Source organism: Mesoplodon bidens (genome assembly GCF_964165515.1).
Source record: "Mesoplodon bidens genome assembly, chromosome: 12".
NCBI classification, from domain to species: domain Eukaryota; kingdom Metazoa; phylum Chordata; class Mammalia; order Artiodactyla; family Ziphiidae; genus Mesoplodon; species Mesoplodon bidens.
In genome coordinates, this window is record NC_138168.1 from 26,820,488 (window position 1) to 26,835,040 (window position 14,553).

A 14,553-nucleotide genomic window follows, 5' to 3' on the forward strand; every position below is an offset into this window, starting at 1 on the left:
ACCCAATTCTGTATGTTTGAGTTCCAAGTAGTACACAAGTCTGACTAGTCTCTCTTCTTAACAACATTTAGGATTCCCCATCACAAATGCAAGATACAGTCCAATGTCTTTGGCATGATGTGAAAATTTTTCCACAGCCTGACTTTGCAACATCATCTCTGGTCTTCGCCCACGTATTATAAGCTCCAGCTGCAAAAGTCTCTTTGTTCCTCTTTCCTACCCTTCCAGACCACTCTGCCTTTGCTCTTGCTGTTTCCCTGCCTATGTCCTCCCCCACTTCTCTATCTAACAAAATCCTCCAGTCCTCCAAGACCCAGCTCAAATGTGACCTTCTCTGTAAGAACATTCCTGACCTGCTTTCCACACCAGCACACCAGGCAAGAAAGCTGTCTCACCCAATTCCCATAGTTCTTTGTTCCCATCTCTTCAATCCATGCTTCATACACCACAGAATTAACAACCGCAGCATCAGCACCGGTTTAGTAGGAAAATTCGGGGCAGAAAGAAGCCAGATCAAAGTAGATTGAAGGAGTGGATAGGAGATGAGATATGGATACAGGGCAGGTGGGCTACTCTCTGGGGATTGGTTTTATTGTCATTTGGTATTGCTTGTTTAGGTCTATCTTTAGCATTTGTAGTTTTATCCAACAGAAGTTAAGGATAGTGAGAGGAAAATTCCAGGGGTGACTGTGGTGCTGTCCAGTGCTTGGGTGCTGACAGACCTGTGTCACTTGAGATCAGTAATTCTGATCCCAGGAGCTGGGATCATCCTCAATTTTGGGGAGGAAGTGAAAGGGAAGAATGAAAACATCCCCCATTTGTTATCTCTTGAAGGTTCTGCAGCCATAGCCTGTTTTAACTTTGGGGAAAGGAAAAAAGCTAGTTGACTTGGTTCGTATCTCCTCTATTTTTTATGGGATCTAAAGACCAATTAATGATTAGAAAAAGCAATTGATTATTAGATTTTCTAGCATCCACTGAAGAGACATTAAAGGCTAAGTATGTTCCAGGAACTATGCCAGGCATTGGAGATACAAGATAAACAAAATAGGGTTCCTGCCCTCAAGGAGTTCTGTCTAACCAGGAAGACCAACCTTGAGCTCATGCCAGCAAATTACACTGTGAGGGAAGCTCGGGACTTAGTCACCAGGGCTGCCATAACAAGATACAGTAGACTGGGTGGTTTCAATGACAGGAATCTATTTTCTCACAGTTCTGAAGGCTGGAAGCCTCAGATCAAGGTCCAGCAGAGTTTGGTTTCTGATAATGATTCTCTTCTTGGCTTGGAGACGGCCACTTTCTCGCTATGTCCTCACATGGCCTTTCCTGTGAGCATGGCTCGGAGGTGAGGGTGCAGGTGTGAAAAGAGGCAGCTGGGGAAGAGAGTGAGCAGGGGGCTGTTTGGTGTCTCTCTTTATAAGGGCATTAACCCTATCAGATCAGGGCCCCACCCTTAGAACCTCGTTTTACCTTAATTACTTCCTCAAGGCCCTGTTTCCAAATACAGTCACACTGAGGGTTAGGGCTTCGAAACATGAATTTTGGGGGACACAGTTCAGCCTCATCTTGTCTAGGGAGAGATGGGGCAGCGGAGGGCTCAGCAATGGATGACTCTTGGTCTGGATTTTGGATCATTTGCTATGTGATGTGAGTGCCTGGCCCCCACCTTGGAGGCTCTGGTGATCCAGCAGTGCCAGACAACCAAAACGTAATTCTTGCCCCATGTAGAAAGGGAAGGTTTCTACATCACAAGCCTCCTGTCAGTCATATCTGTATTCAATGATGTGTCCTTAAACCGCCGATATATTATTTTACATTCGTTAGCAGCTTTTCTTGATGGTAGGGTATGTCATAGGTTTACTGAATAGTATCCAGATGTCCCTCAACTTTCACTGCAACAGCCTCTCCATGCCTCCTGCAGAGGTGATTGTTTCAAAGATCCTCTAAGTTTCAGACTCAGAAGAGAATAGTTACTGTACTTGAGACGTCCTCAAGAAATAAGCATACATGTTCCTTTGCCGTAGTGGGCTTGCTCAAGAGGTGCCTCTCTGCCCCTGTCTTTTGCAGATAGCACTTGTGAACACCAGACTCTGCGAGCAACCAGTGTTGTTCTATCCTCATGGATACTATTGTGTTGAGGGTCCCTATCTGGGGAGTCCGTTTTCTCAGAAGAAGGAAATGTCAGAAGCTCTGAGAAAATTAACCACTCCTTGCTTTATACTTCTGTCGCATTTGGTGTACTGTTCTCATCTGGCATCTGGCCTTTTGGGCCCTGATCAAGGCTGATCAGGGCCAGATGATGAGTTTCTTCAAAGTAGGGAGTGGGTCACATTCATCCAAATTCTAAGCTCACTGGTCCTCCAGTGGTGGTTGCAGTATCCCAGCAGTGATCACTTCTGGATAAACTAGTTTGCGGGTCGTGCCTTAAAAATAGGATTATCATTCTACTGGCATTTTGTCTCCCCAGGGGAATTCATTCTCTCTGCAGCGCACCAGCCCCGGTCCTTGGCTATTCTCCTGCCCTTGGTGTAAGGCAAACACTGGCCAGAGCAGAATCCCAGCCCCTTGCCCATAGGAGCTGCTACCCTTAGGGTAATGGAAGCAAGGCTTTGGGCAGGGATGGTGCTTGGAGGGTTCATGTTGACAGTGTTCTTTTCGCCTCTCCAGGACCAACAATTCTTGCTTTTAGAAATGAGGGGGAAAATAGTAATATTGGTTCAAGTCAAAACCAAAACCCTCTGCTTTTCTATGATTACTCATAGAAATAGTTGGGAAGTTGGTTTTCTGTTGCTTCCACAAGTGGTCTGGAGGACACACCTGCAATGTGGAGGGCCATTGACGGCACTTGAAAAAGCTCCCTGTTTCCTCCCTTCCCCCTTTCCTGCAGAGACTCTGTTCAGAGGAGGATTTTTGAGACCAACTATGGGTTCACAAACACGGGGAACGGCTTCTCAACCAGGCCCTAGTCTCCTTGCTGCTGCGGTCACTGCGCTGGAGCTCTCTGCCCAAGGGGGGCGGAGAGTGTCTGGGTCTCCACTGTTTCCACAAAACGGGCATTTCCATAACTGTTGTCACAAAGGCAGTTCATTACAGATGTTGACCCCTCCTGCATTCCTCCGTCCCTTACAACACGTGCATTCATCTCCCCGTATTACTGCTGAAAGAATACAAACTTCGTTTCTCTGTCATCTGAGCATCATTCAAAAGCACTCCGCCCATCTGTGAATCATTCCCCGACTCTGATCAGAGCAGTGTTACAGGTCCTCTGCTGGCAGGAGGGAGCAGTCCAACAGAGTCCGAAGACCCAAGACTTCTGTGCCAGGCAGACTAGGAAGCCACCAAACATTGCGAGCTGAATGGATGTCTTACTGAGCTTTTAGATGTGATCGGGCCAGTACTGGCAGAGGAAGCTCAAGGGGAAAAGGCAGCAAGCACTGTAACGTAAATCACTGCAGACCCTTGGGCCTAACAGCCCTAGGAAGCTAATGATCTCTCCAGGAAAGGAACTGACCGTGCTTTTCCAGCAACAGAACACGATGTAGAACGGGGAGGACAGGCCCCCGGATGTGAGTACAATCTCTCAACACAGGGTTTGGACAGTAGGAGCAAAGCGAGTTATCGTAACTGCTGGTCCTCCCTAACCACTGGTTCCTGGGTGCCTGTGGACCGTCTCTGGGTGGGCTGTGCATAATGCCTGGCTGGGACTTTTGTTTGCAGGTTTCTTCTAGAATATTTGCCTGTTCGGAGACTGAATGCAGTGGCTTTGGGATACCGGTACCGGGGGACTTTGTTGTAAATCTTCAAGAAAACCTCATAGACCTTTCACCATAAAAAGAAAACCGTTCGGATCACAGACCAAGCAGCTGTTTGGCCCTCTGGCATTTGTAATGAGAGACAAAAACACCGGCGAACTGGAGAACAATGAAAATGGGGCCGTGGACTGGGAGGAAGGAGGGAAATCTTTCTTAGGAAGCTAAATCCCTTTCTAGATTCATGATGCTCATGGCATACTTACGATCATGCGTTTATTTCATTTCTGCTTAAAGAACTCGCAGCTTGTTTGCATTTTAAGGTTTTTCTCCTGTGAAGAATGCTGTGAAAGTGACAAAGGGGGATGTGATTGATAGACTTGGGGGAGTGTCTTGAATGCTAGGTGATCTGTTTGGAAGCGGAAGCTCAGACTGAATGAGGGGACGGAGCACCCCACAGGTTGGCAGTGAACTTTAACTCCTTGATTGCAGCCTGGGCACCCTCCCTCTCTATTCCTCTCCCCTCCCCACTCACCGTTGGGGGTCCAACAGCCTCTTTATTCCTCTCCCCAGCCCACTTCCTTCCGCCTGGTTTGATTTGTCAGTTCAGAGGGATCAGATGAGAAGCCAAGTATCCCCTCACTGCAAAAGGACGGGGATCATTGTTCTAGGTGGGAGGTAAGGATACAAAGGTTTAGGGCAGTGATCATGAGAGAGGTGGAAAGGAACGTGAGCTGGGCCCTGCACCCCAACCCAAGGTGGAAGTCAGAAAGGAGGCAGAGGCACTTCCCCGGCGGTCCAGTGGTTAAGACTCCGTGCTTCCATTGCAGGCGGCACGGGTTTGATCTCAGTTTGGGTTTGATCCCGGGTTGGGGAACTAAGATCCCACATGCTGCACGGCAGGGCCAAAAAAAAAAAAAAAAGAAAGAAAAAGAAAGAAGGAGGCAGAAAAGAAGACTCAGCCACTTTGATCCCTCTCTCTGCCCGCCTCTGCTGTGTGTAAATGAAAATGAAGGCAAATACTGGAGGTCCTACTAGTGAGGCTACTGGATTTAAACTGAGCATGAACTTGAGATACCCAAGCACAGAGCGATGGTGCTAGGAGCAGACTAGGAACTGGAAGCCTGGGATTCTGTTCCTGATTTTGCAGGCAGTTTTCTGGGCAACTCTGGTGGTGGTGAGGTCTCCAGAATCTCACGGGGGACCTATCCTGAAGGCCGCTCTCTGCCTCCGGCAGGCTGTGCACTGGCCGTGGTGGAGGGCATGGGATGGCTTGGGGGTGGGGAGCATTTTATTCTTAAGTAGCTGCCATTGAAATTTAAAAAAAAGAAAAACCAAAACGCTGACATTTCTGCTTGGCCAACATTTTCTCATAAATGTAGTGTTTCTGTCTCTTTAAAAAAAAAAAAAAAGGAATAGTAATGTGGCTGGGCTTGTAAAGGGCTGTTTACCAAAGGTAATTATGGGCTATCTCAGTAGCTGGCAACCATGGCAATCAGTGCACCTTGGCTTTTGTCTCAGTGTCCCCGAGGCTGAATTTATGGCATGGGACGGAAGGGAGGGAGGGGAGGGACCGTCGGTGTAGACAGGCTGGTTAACCCGTGCTTCCATTGCTGGGGAGGCCGGACAGCTTGGCTGATGGGCTGCCCTGGGGTTGCAACAAGAAGATCTCTATCCCCAGGAGTTAAGCTGTGGAGTGAAATGGTGAAATTTTAGCCATGACGATAATGTGTGTATGAACCGGGCCATTGTACTTGAGACACTCAGATGCCCGTTGCAGGAAAGGTTTGGGAAATAAATAACAAATGAGTGAGTGCAGAAGAATGTGGCTGAGGGAGGGAGAGCATTTAGGAAGCCAGGGCTAATTTTCTGCGTTTTCCTGCCATTTGGGCCTGGAGTGCTTTCGCAGGATTGGGGCAGACAGATCAGAAGCTCAGGGTAATTGGTTTGAAGGTGCCGCAGATTACCTGAATAAAGAGAGACGGTGTATCCTGTGTTTACGAAAACAAACCACCCCCAAACAGTAGAACATTCTGGGAAACATAAAGCCCAGACTACAGTCTTTCAGTGCGACCCTGGGAATTTCCAAAGGCTTTTCCAGCTCCATTTCTCTCTGTTTTGAGTCTCAACTTTATTCTTTCATTGGCGCATTCATTCAGCAAAGATTTGGGGTGCATCCCAGCGATCTCTGACCGTGGCTGCGGGAGGGGTCCCCTGCTTGTACCTTCTCCAGGTTTGTTGCGCTTCCGATGAGCCTGGTGATCAGAGCAGGGTGGGTTTGTGAGAGTTCCTCGTGTCTCTTTCCTTGCTATCTCTCTTTTTTTTTTTTGGCCGTGCTCCATGGCTTGTGGGATCTCAGTTCCCCGACCAGGGATTGAACCTGTGCCCTCGACAGTGAAAGCACGGAGTCCTAACCACTGGACCGCCAGGGAAGTCCCTTTCCTTGCTCTTTTTTAATCCACATTTTGGGCAACAGATGGACGACAGTGAGAAAATTTGATCATTTGCAAGCTGAGCAGGGAGAAGAATGACCTTTCGGAAGTTACTCACATTTGGCCAATACTTTCACGTAATAAAATACCATCTTTAGTCCCTACCACAGTCCTGTTCTGTCTGTTTTTTTTTTTTTTTGCGGTACGCGGGCCTCTCACTGTTGTGGCCTCTACCGTTGCGGAGCACAGGCTCCGGACGCGCAGGCTCAGCGGCCATGGCTCACGGGCCCAGCCACTCCGCAGCACGTGGGATCTTCCCAGACCGGGGCTCGAACCCGTGTCGCCTGCATCGGCAGGCGGACTCTCAACCACTGCGCCACCAGGGAAGCCCTGTTCTGTCTGTTTTATACATGAACGTTTAACCCCAGCTGCCCAGAGCTGCTGGTGACACGAGCCACCTGGATGTCACGGTGATGCAGAGTCAGAGCAGGTACCGACCAGCCCTTTCTCAGTCACATCACAGCCAGTGCCTTACTCTTTACAGATTGAAAGGAGCATGGGGTTTGCCTGGAAACCGCTGTAAAGGACGTCTGTATCTTCTGGTCCTTCATCATTAGAATGTGTGGTAGGGCCTGGGATTCCTTGTGGTACAGCATTTTCTTTCCATCTGCAATATTGGTATTTTTAGTAAGTACATTTTAAAACAAAAAGAGGCCCACATTGCCTTGCTCTCCTAATAGGAATAGGTCAGATTCTTTTTTTTTTTTTTTTTTTTTTGCGGTACGCGGGCCTCTCACTGTTGTGGCCTCTCCCGTTGCGGAGCACAGGCTCCGGACGTGCAGGCTCGGCGGCCATGGCTCACGGGCCCAGCCGCCCTGTGGCATGTGGTATCTTCCCGGACCGGGGCACGAACCCATGTCCCCTGCATCGGCAGGCGGACTCTCAACCACTGCGCCACCAGGGAAGCCCAGGTCAGGTTCTTAAGCTTTCCTTCTTTGGCTCTCAAAACCCTTCACCTTTGGCATAATACCAGTGGCTTTGGTTTGCTCTAATGGTGGTCCAGCGCTACGGGGAAGAGTCAGTCTTTAAAATTCTATCCATTTGGCCATTTGGTGGAAAGAGGGCATGAGTTTCCTGCTAGTTATACCCCCAGACCACTGCTCCGAGCCGGGGCTCAGCATCCTGTCGCCGGTTTGAATTGCCCACTTACTTCCCTCTTGTTAAGCCCCTCCCTAGAGGAACTGTTTGTAGCATCACTTTTGTTCCCAAGATGGGTTGTTCCAGCAGTTATTGGTTAGGGGATGGTCTGGGCCTGCTCCCAGCTCTGCATCTGTTGCAGAATTCTGGAACCTGCACCATGTACAATGGGAAAAGGATGAAGGAAGAGAAAGGCCGGACATGCTGAGAGAAAGCCCCGTGGATGTGGCCCCCTCCTCAGGGTCTCTGTGGGGTGTGGTCCACAGGCACCTAACCGGCCAGGGGAATAGGCATGTTAGCCGTGGTGGGCCCACAAAATGCGGTCCAGAGGGCCCTGTGTGGTCTTACACAGTGTAGTTTGCTGCCAAGGGTGGGCCTGGAAACCAGGCTACATTCAGGGGATCGTGTCAGGCCGCTGCTACCTGGGTGAGAGATGCAGAGCAGACCTAGCCGTGGTCTGGAGTCTGCGGGGGTGGGGATGGGAACGGGGTGTTTCCATATACTCTTCGCCTTCCACGTGCAGGTTCAGGTTTTGCTCTGCAGAGGGTGCTTCCCGCCTGTCCTGTCCCCCCAGCTCCCCTCCCCTGCACTGAGCAATCAGCAGATGCCCTAAAACCAGGGAGGAGAGGTGTGGCCTGTCCTGGGTGCTGAGTGGTGCTGATGGCAGCTTTGTTCTGTAACCCCTAGGTCCCAAAGATGGCATAGTGATGAAGGCACCTTCCAATGATCGGAACGTCTTTACCTGAGGGTGCCTGCCTGGGCCCGCGGCATCGTGTTTAGCCAAAGGAACTTGTCTACCACGTCCCGGAAAACGTCTTTCTCTCCTAATTCATGAGCCAGCAGGATGCGGTCGCCGCGCTTTCAGAACGCCTGCTCATAGCTGCATACAAAGGCCAGGCGGAGAATGTGGTTCAGCTCATCAACAAGGGTGCCAAGGTAGCGGTTACCAAGGTAACAAGAGAATAAACACTTTAGCCGTTCCCTGGGGAAAAGCCTGCCTCTTAAGCATTGTCCATAAAACTGTTGTGTTGGGTTCAGTTTTCAAAGAACTGGTTGGTTTTGTTTTGTTTTGTTTTTTTTTTTCCAGTGCTGGAGGTTTGGGGAGAAAGAAGAAGGATTAAAAATGCTTTCCTTGCTATCTTTCAAATGGAGTCACTCGTAATTAGCATTTGACCCTCTTTAAAATCGCAGTGTGGCTTTTTCTCACCTACTTCTTTAGCCAGATGGACAAGAGATCTCTCTGGAGAAACTGGGGCACGAGAACTTACTGGGTAGAGTGTTTGTGCAAGAATCACGTTAGGCTCCCTTGGGAGGCCTGTGGACGGGGCAGCCCAGACACCATGCAGAACCTCACTGCTCCCATCTGGACAGTGATGGGCTTGGACCAGATACCTCCCAATGACCTCTTTAGGCTGATTTCACGTGGGTCAGTGAGAATGTGTCGCAGGCTTTGGAGGGCATTGCTGACCCCTCACCAACAGATGACACCATGGTAGACGAGAGAATGCACCAGGCCCAAGGGCAGTTTTATAGCAAAACTGAGGTAAGGCAGGCTCTGCCCAGTTAGGTGACAAGTGCAAATACATAGATGAAGTAATGCTGACGGCAAACACTTAGTATTGCTCTAAGCACTTTATAGGCCTCTAGAAGAGGTTCTCTTTTCATCCTCACTTTAGAGATGAGGAAACTGAGGCACAGAAAGATTGAAGTAATTTACTCAAGGGGCCCCCAGCTGCTGAGTGGCAAAACTGCAACTTGGACCCAGTTATGACTCCAGAGCCCCCACTCCAGGCCACCCCAGAGAGAGCCATGGAGAGAGGCGACGTTTCATTTTCAAATAGTAATGTCTGTTGACCTCTGACCTCCTATGGCAAAGATTGGCCAGCTCACATTTTAGTTAGTCACGTGCAGTCTCTGTATTTCCTGCTTCTGATGTGTGCTTTTTCCAGCACCACCAAGCAGTTAACTCAATTCTGGCAGTATCTGTCTGGAGATAGCATCAGATCTCACAGGCTAAGGGCTCAGTCCCATAAGACTGCTTCAGACACCAGTCACAAGTCCAGGTTGTCACCTGTGCTTCTGACTGACTGGCTATAAATCAGAGGTTCCCACACCTCACTCCTTGGGTTGAATTAATTGGCTAAAGCAGCTCACAGAACTCAGGAAAACATTTTACTTACCAGATTACCAGTTTATTATAAAAGGATATAACTCAGGAACAGGCAGATGGAAGAGATGCAGAGCGCAAGGTACAGGGAAAGGAGGCTGAGCTTCCATGCCTCTGCGCGCACCACCCTCCCAGCACCTCTGTGTGTTCACCAACCCAGAAGTTCCCTGAACCCTGTCCTCTGGGTTTTTGTGGAGGCTTCATTACATAGACGTTATTGACTAAATCATTGGCCATTGGTGATTGATTCAACCTCCAGCCTCTGTCCCCTCCCTGGAGGTCAGGGAAGTGTGACTGAAAGTTCCAACCTGTAATCACAGTTGGTTCCCCTGGCAACCAGCCCTCCATCCTTAGGGCTTTCCATAAGTTATCTTATTAATATAACCTCAGGCGTGGTTGAAAGGAGTTTATTATGAATAACACACTCCTTTCACCTTTATGGCTCTGGAGCTATTTCAGGAGCTTATAGCAGAAGACCGACTATTATAACACAAGATGCTCCGGTTGCTCTTATCACTTAGGAAATTCCAAGGAGCTGTGAGGAGCTGTGAGCCAGGAACGGAGGTTAAGAGCAAATCTGTCTTTCTTTTTTTTTTAATTAATTAATTTTTTATTTATTTTATTTTTGGCCACGTTGGGTCTTCATTGCAGCCCGTGGGCTTTCTCTAGTTGCGGCGAGCAGGGGCTACTCTTCATTGTGGTGCGCGGGCTTCTCATTGCGGTGGCTTCTCCTGTTGCAGAGCACGGGCTCTAAGCGCACGGGCTTCAGGAGTTGTGGCACGTGGGCTCTAGAGCGCAGGATCAGTAGTTGTGGCGCACGGGCTTAGTTGCTCCGCAGCATGTGGAATGCTCCTGGACCAGGAATTGAACCTGTGTCTCCTGTATTGGCAGGCAGATTCTTAACCACTGCGCTACCAGGGAAGCCCTATATTTCTTATCATAAGTCACAGTATCACAATGCTTGTCTCTAGAGAGACTGAAAGCCTTTGGGTACTCAAAGTTCACCCATTAGCCTAACAGCACTCTGACCTAGGTGGTGACTAGGTTGTATGGAATCCAGGGTGAAGAGAACCTTGACTCAGGCCTCGGCATGATCTACCCACAGCTCTTCAGGACCCAGGCGGTCACACATGGGAGAAAGTACAGGAACTCTGTAGTTAGGGCACATGTGTACACATTTTAACTTTGCTGTGTTTGCTAATTGTGCAAGTTGCTTAACTTCTTTGAGCCTCAGTTGCCTTATCTGTAAAATGGGGATAATAATACCAACCTTTCAGAATTGTTTTAATAATAACTTATTAAAGCACTTAGCTCATAGTCTGCAAGTTCTCTTTTTTAAACAGTATCATTTGCTTTTTAAAAAACAGCTTTATTGAGGTATAACTTACATGCCAAAAAGCTTACCCATTTTAAGTGTGAAATTTGATAATTTTTAAAAAGTATTTATTTATTTATTTATTTGGCTCTGCCAGGTCTTAGTTGCGGCATGTGGGATCTAGTTCCCCGACCAGGGATCGAACCCAGGCCCCCTGCATTGGGAGTGTGGAGTCTTTACCACTGAAACACCAGGGAAGTCCCTGAAATTTGATAATTTTTTTTTTTTTTTTGTGGTACGCGGGCCTCTCACTGTTGTGGTGTCTCCCGTTGCGGAGCACAGACTCCGGACACGCAGGCTCAGCGGCCATGGCTCACGGGCCCAGCCGCTCCGTGGCATGTGGGATCTTCCCGGACCAGAGCACGAACCCGTGTCCCCTGCATCGGCAGGCGGACTCTCAACCACTGCGCCACCAAGGAAGCCCCAAATTTGATAATTTTTCATGTATTTACAGAGTTGTGCAACCAACACCATGTTCTAGTTTTAGCACATTTCTAATTTTAGAATCCCAGTAAGAAACTCCATGCTTCTTAGCTCTCATTCCCCATTCCCATCCCCAGCTCCTGGCAACCATTGATCTACTTTCTGTTTCTACAAATTTCCCTTTTATGGACATTTTATATAAATAGAATCATACATTATGTGGTCTTTTGTGTCTGGGTATATCTTCATTTAGCCTACTGTTTTCAAGGTTCATCTGTGTTGTAGCATGCATTTTCTTTTATTGCAGAATATTATCCCACTATATACATATACCACATTTTGTTTATCCAGTCATCAGTTGATGGACATTTTGGGTTGTTTCTGGTTTAGAACTATTACGAATAATGCTGCTGTGAACATATTTGTTCTCATTTCTTTTGGGGAGACACCTTGGAGTGGAATTGCTGGGTCACATGGTAAATCTATGTTTAACATTTTAAGGAACTGCCAAGCTATATTCCAGAGTATCTACCATTTTACATTCCCAACAGCAGTGTATGAAGCTTCCAGTCTCTCTGTGTCCTCACCAATGCTTGTTATTGTCTTTTTTTTTACATCACTTGCTTTTTAATAATTATCAAAGTAAAGCATACACATAGAAGCTTTAAAAGTATAAGTTCAAATACTGTTAAGAAGGCTTTTCACAAAAACTCCAATCTGCTCCCCTGCAGAAAAAACTTAAAAATTTTTCAGACTTACCTTTTCCTGGCCTTTATTTTAATATTTCTAATGAATATGCAAATACTACTAATTTGATTAATCAGTTTAATTTTTAATTTAAAAAAATTTAGGTATTATTATTTTAATTTTTATGTTGCACATACCCATAAGTTAAAGCACCAAATATTTTTACTATGTTTGCCTTCCTTTTTTTTTTGTTTTTTTTGTTTTTTTTGCGGTATGCGGGCCTCTCACTGTTGTGGCCTCTCCTGTTGCGGAGCACAGGCTCTGGACGCGCAAACTAAGCGGCCATGGCTCACGGGCCCAGCCGCTCCGCGGCATGTGGGAACCTTCCCGGACCGGGGCACGAACCCGTGTCCCCTGCCTCGGCAGGCGGACTCCCAACCACTGCGCCACCAGGGAAGCCCCGCCTTCCATTTCTGATTCTCCGTAGGCAACTACTTTCGATTCTTTTGGTAGATTCTTTTAGTGCTTTTACATCCATAAAGATATCCTGATACTGCTAAATCTTGAGTGTTTCCACTTTTGGCATTATCTGTTTAACAATATGAAAACCGATGATTTAAGATTTAGCTTTCTTTCCCTCTCCTGCCCTCTCACACATACTTTCATAACAATGACCTCAGCATTTCATTTTTACCTATTTTAACCAATTTATTCCAAGTATAGCTGAGCCCTGTGGTATGTACTATCATAACATTAACTTTTTTGCAATAATTTGTTTACCCTGATGTTTATAATCGTCTTATATTTGTTTCTTTAGTTTTGTCTCTTACTGTCACTAATCGTCCCCATCTGTGTAATCTCTGGATGTGCAGGATGTTCGGTAGTCTCTCCATTGATTCTCCTTGAAGAGCGTCCCCTGGAGCCCCTTCCCCTGCTTCAGTCTGCGCTGGAGGCTTTCAGCCTCTGGCGGCTGTCTGAGGATCCGCCTTTACTCTTACCCTAGGGATTCCCCTTACCGCTTTTATGTATGTTGACTTGGTATTTTCTGGGCCCCAGTGTCTTTCTCCTTCTTTGTTTTGTTGTGGTACACTCTCTAGTACAGTACTGTCTGAGAGAACTTTCTGTGATGGTGAAATGTTCAATATCTGTGCTGTCTAAACACAGTAGCAACACATGGCTGTTGAGTACAGTTGAACAATAAGAGTTCGAACTGCGCAGGTCCACTTACACGTAGATTTTTTTCAGTAGTGAATACTATAGTACCATGTGGTCGGTGGTTTGTTGAATCTGTGGATTTGCAGCTGCAGACACTGAGGAACCACGGGTATGGAGGACCTGGGAATATGAATATCAGTTATACTCGGATTTTTGACAGCGTGGAGGGTTGGCACCATTAACCCTCATGTTGTTCAAGGGTTGGCTGTACTTGAAATGTGGCTAGGATGACTGAGGAACTGAATTTTAAATTTAATTTTAATTAATTAAGTTTAAATGCCATGTGTGGCTGCACTACCATATTGTTTGGTTTTTTTTAAGGCTCCACAAGTTGAAGTTACATTTAATTTGTTTAGGTATATTAAAACACATTTATAAACATAATACCAAGCTTAATTTTAGGTATTTAATATTCACTTGCATCATGTGGACTTTCAAATTTATTACATTTTTTAATTGGTTAATAATTTCAATTTACAAGAAGCTCATGCAGCTCAATATCAAAAAAACAAACAACTGAACCCCAAAATGGGCAGAAGACCTAAATAGACATTTCTCCAAAGAAGGTATACAGATTGCCAACAAACACATGAAAGGATGCTCAACATCACTCATCATTAGAGAAATGCAAATCAAAACTACAATGAGGTATCACCTCACACCAGTCAGAATGACCATCATCAAAAAATCTACAAACAATAAATGCTGGAGAAGGTGTGAGAAAAGGGAACCCTCTTGCACTGTTGGTTGGAATGTAAAATTGATACAGCCACTATGGAGAACAGTATGGAGGTTCCTTAAAAAACTAAAAACAGAACTACCATACGACCCAGCAATCCCACTACTGGGCATATACCCTGAGAAAACCATAATTCAAAAAGAGTCATGTACCACAATGTTCATTGCAGCACTATTTACAATAGACAGGTCATGGAAGCAACCTGAGTGTCCAACGACAGATGAATGGGTAAAGAAGATGTGGCACATATATACAATGGAATATTAGCCATAAAAAGAAGTGAAACAGTTGTTTGTAGTGAGGTGGATGGACCTAGAGTCTGTCATACAGAGTGAAGTAAGTCAGAAAGAGGAAAACAAATACCGTATGTTAACACATATATATGGAATCTAAAAAAAAAAAAAAAGGTTCTAAAGAACCTAGGGGCAGGACAGGAATAAAGATGCAGACGTAGAGAATGGACTTGAGGACACAGGGAGGGGGAAGGGTAAGCTGGGACAAAGTGAGAGAATGGCATGGACATATATGTGCTACCAAATGTAAAATAGATAGCTAGTGGGAAGCAGCCG

General features: G+C 46.7%; 1 protein-coding gene across 2 annotated transcripts in view; it reads left to right on the top strand.

Annotated features, from left to right (window-relative positions):
* ANKRD6 (ankyrin repeat domain 6) overlaps positions 1-14,553 on the top strand; it is a 213,628-nt gene that overhangs the window by 121,263 nt on the left and 77,812 nt on the right. For both annotated transcript variants that reach the window (XM_081250564.1, XM_081250566.1), the window contains exon 2: positions 8,066-8,329. In XM_081250564.1, coding sequence (XP_081106690.1) covers positions 8,210-8,329 — 120 coding nt within the window. In that variant the 5' untranslated portion in view covers positions 8,066-8,209. The remainder of the gene's footprint in view (positions 1-8,065; positions 8,330-14,553) is intronic.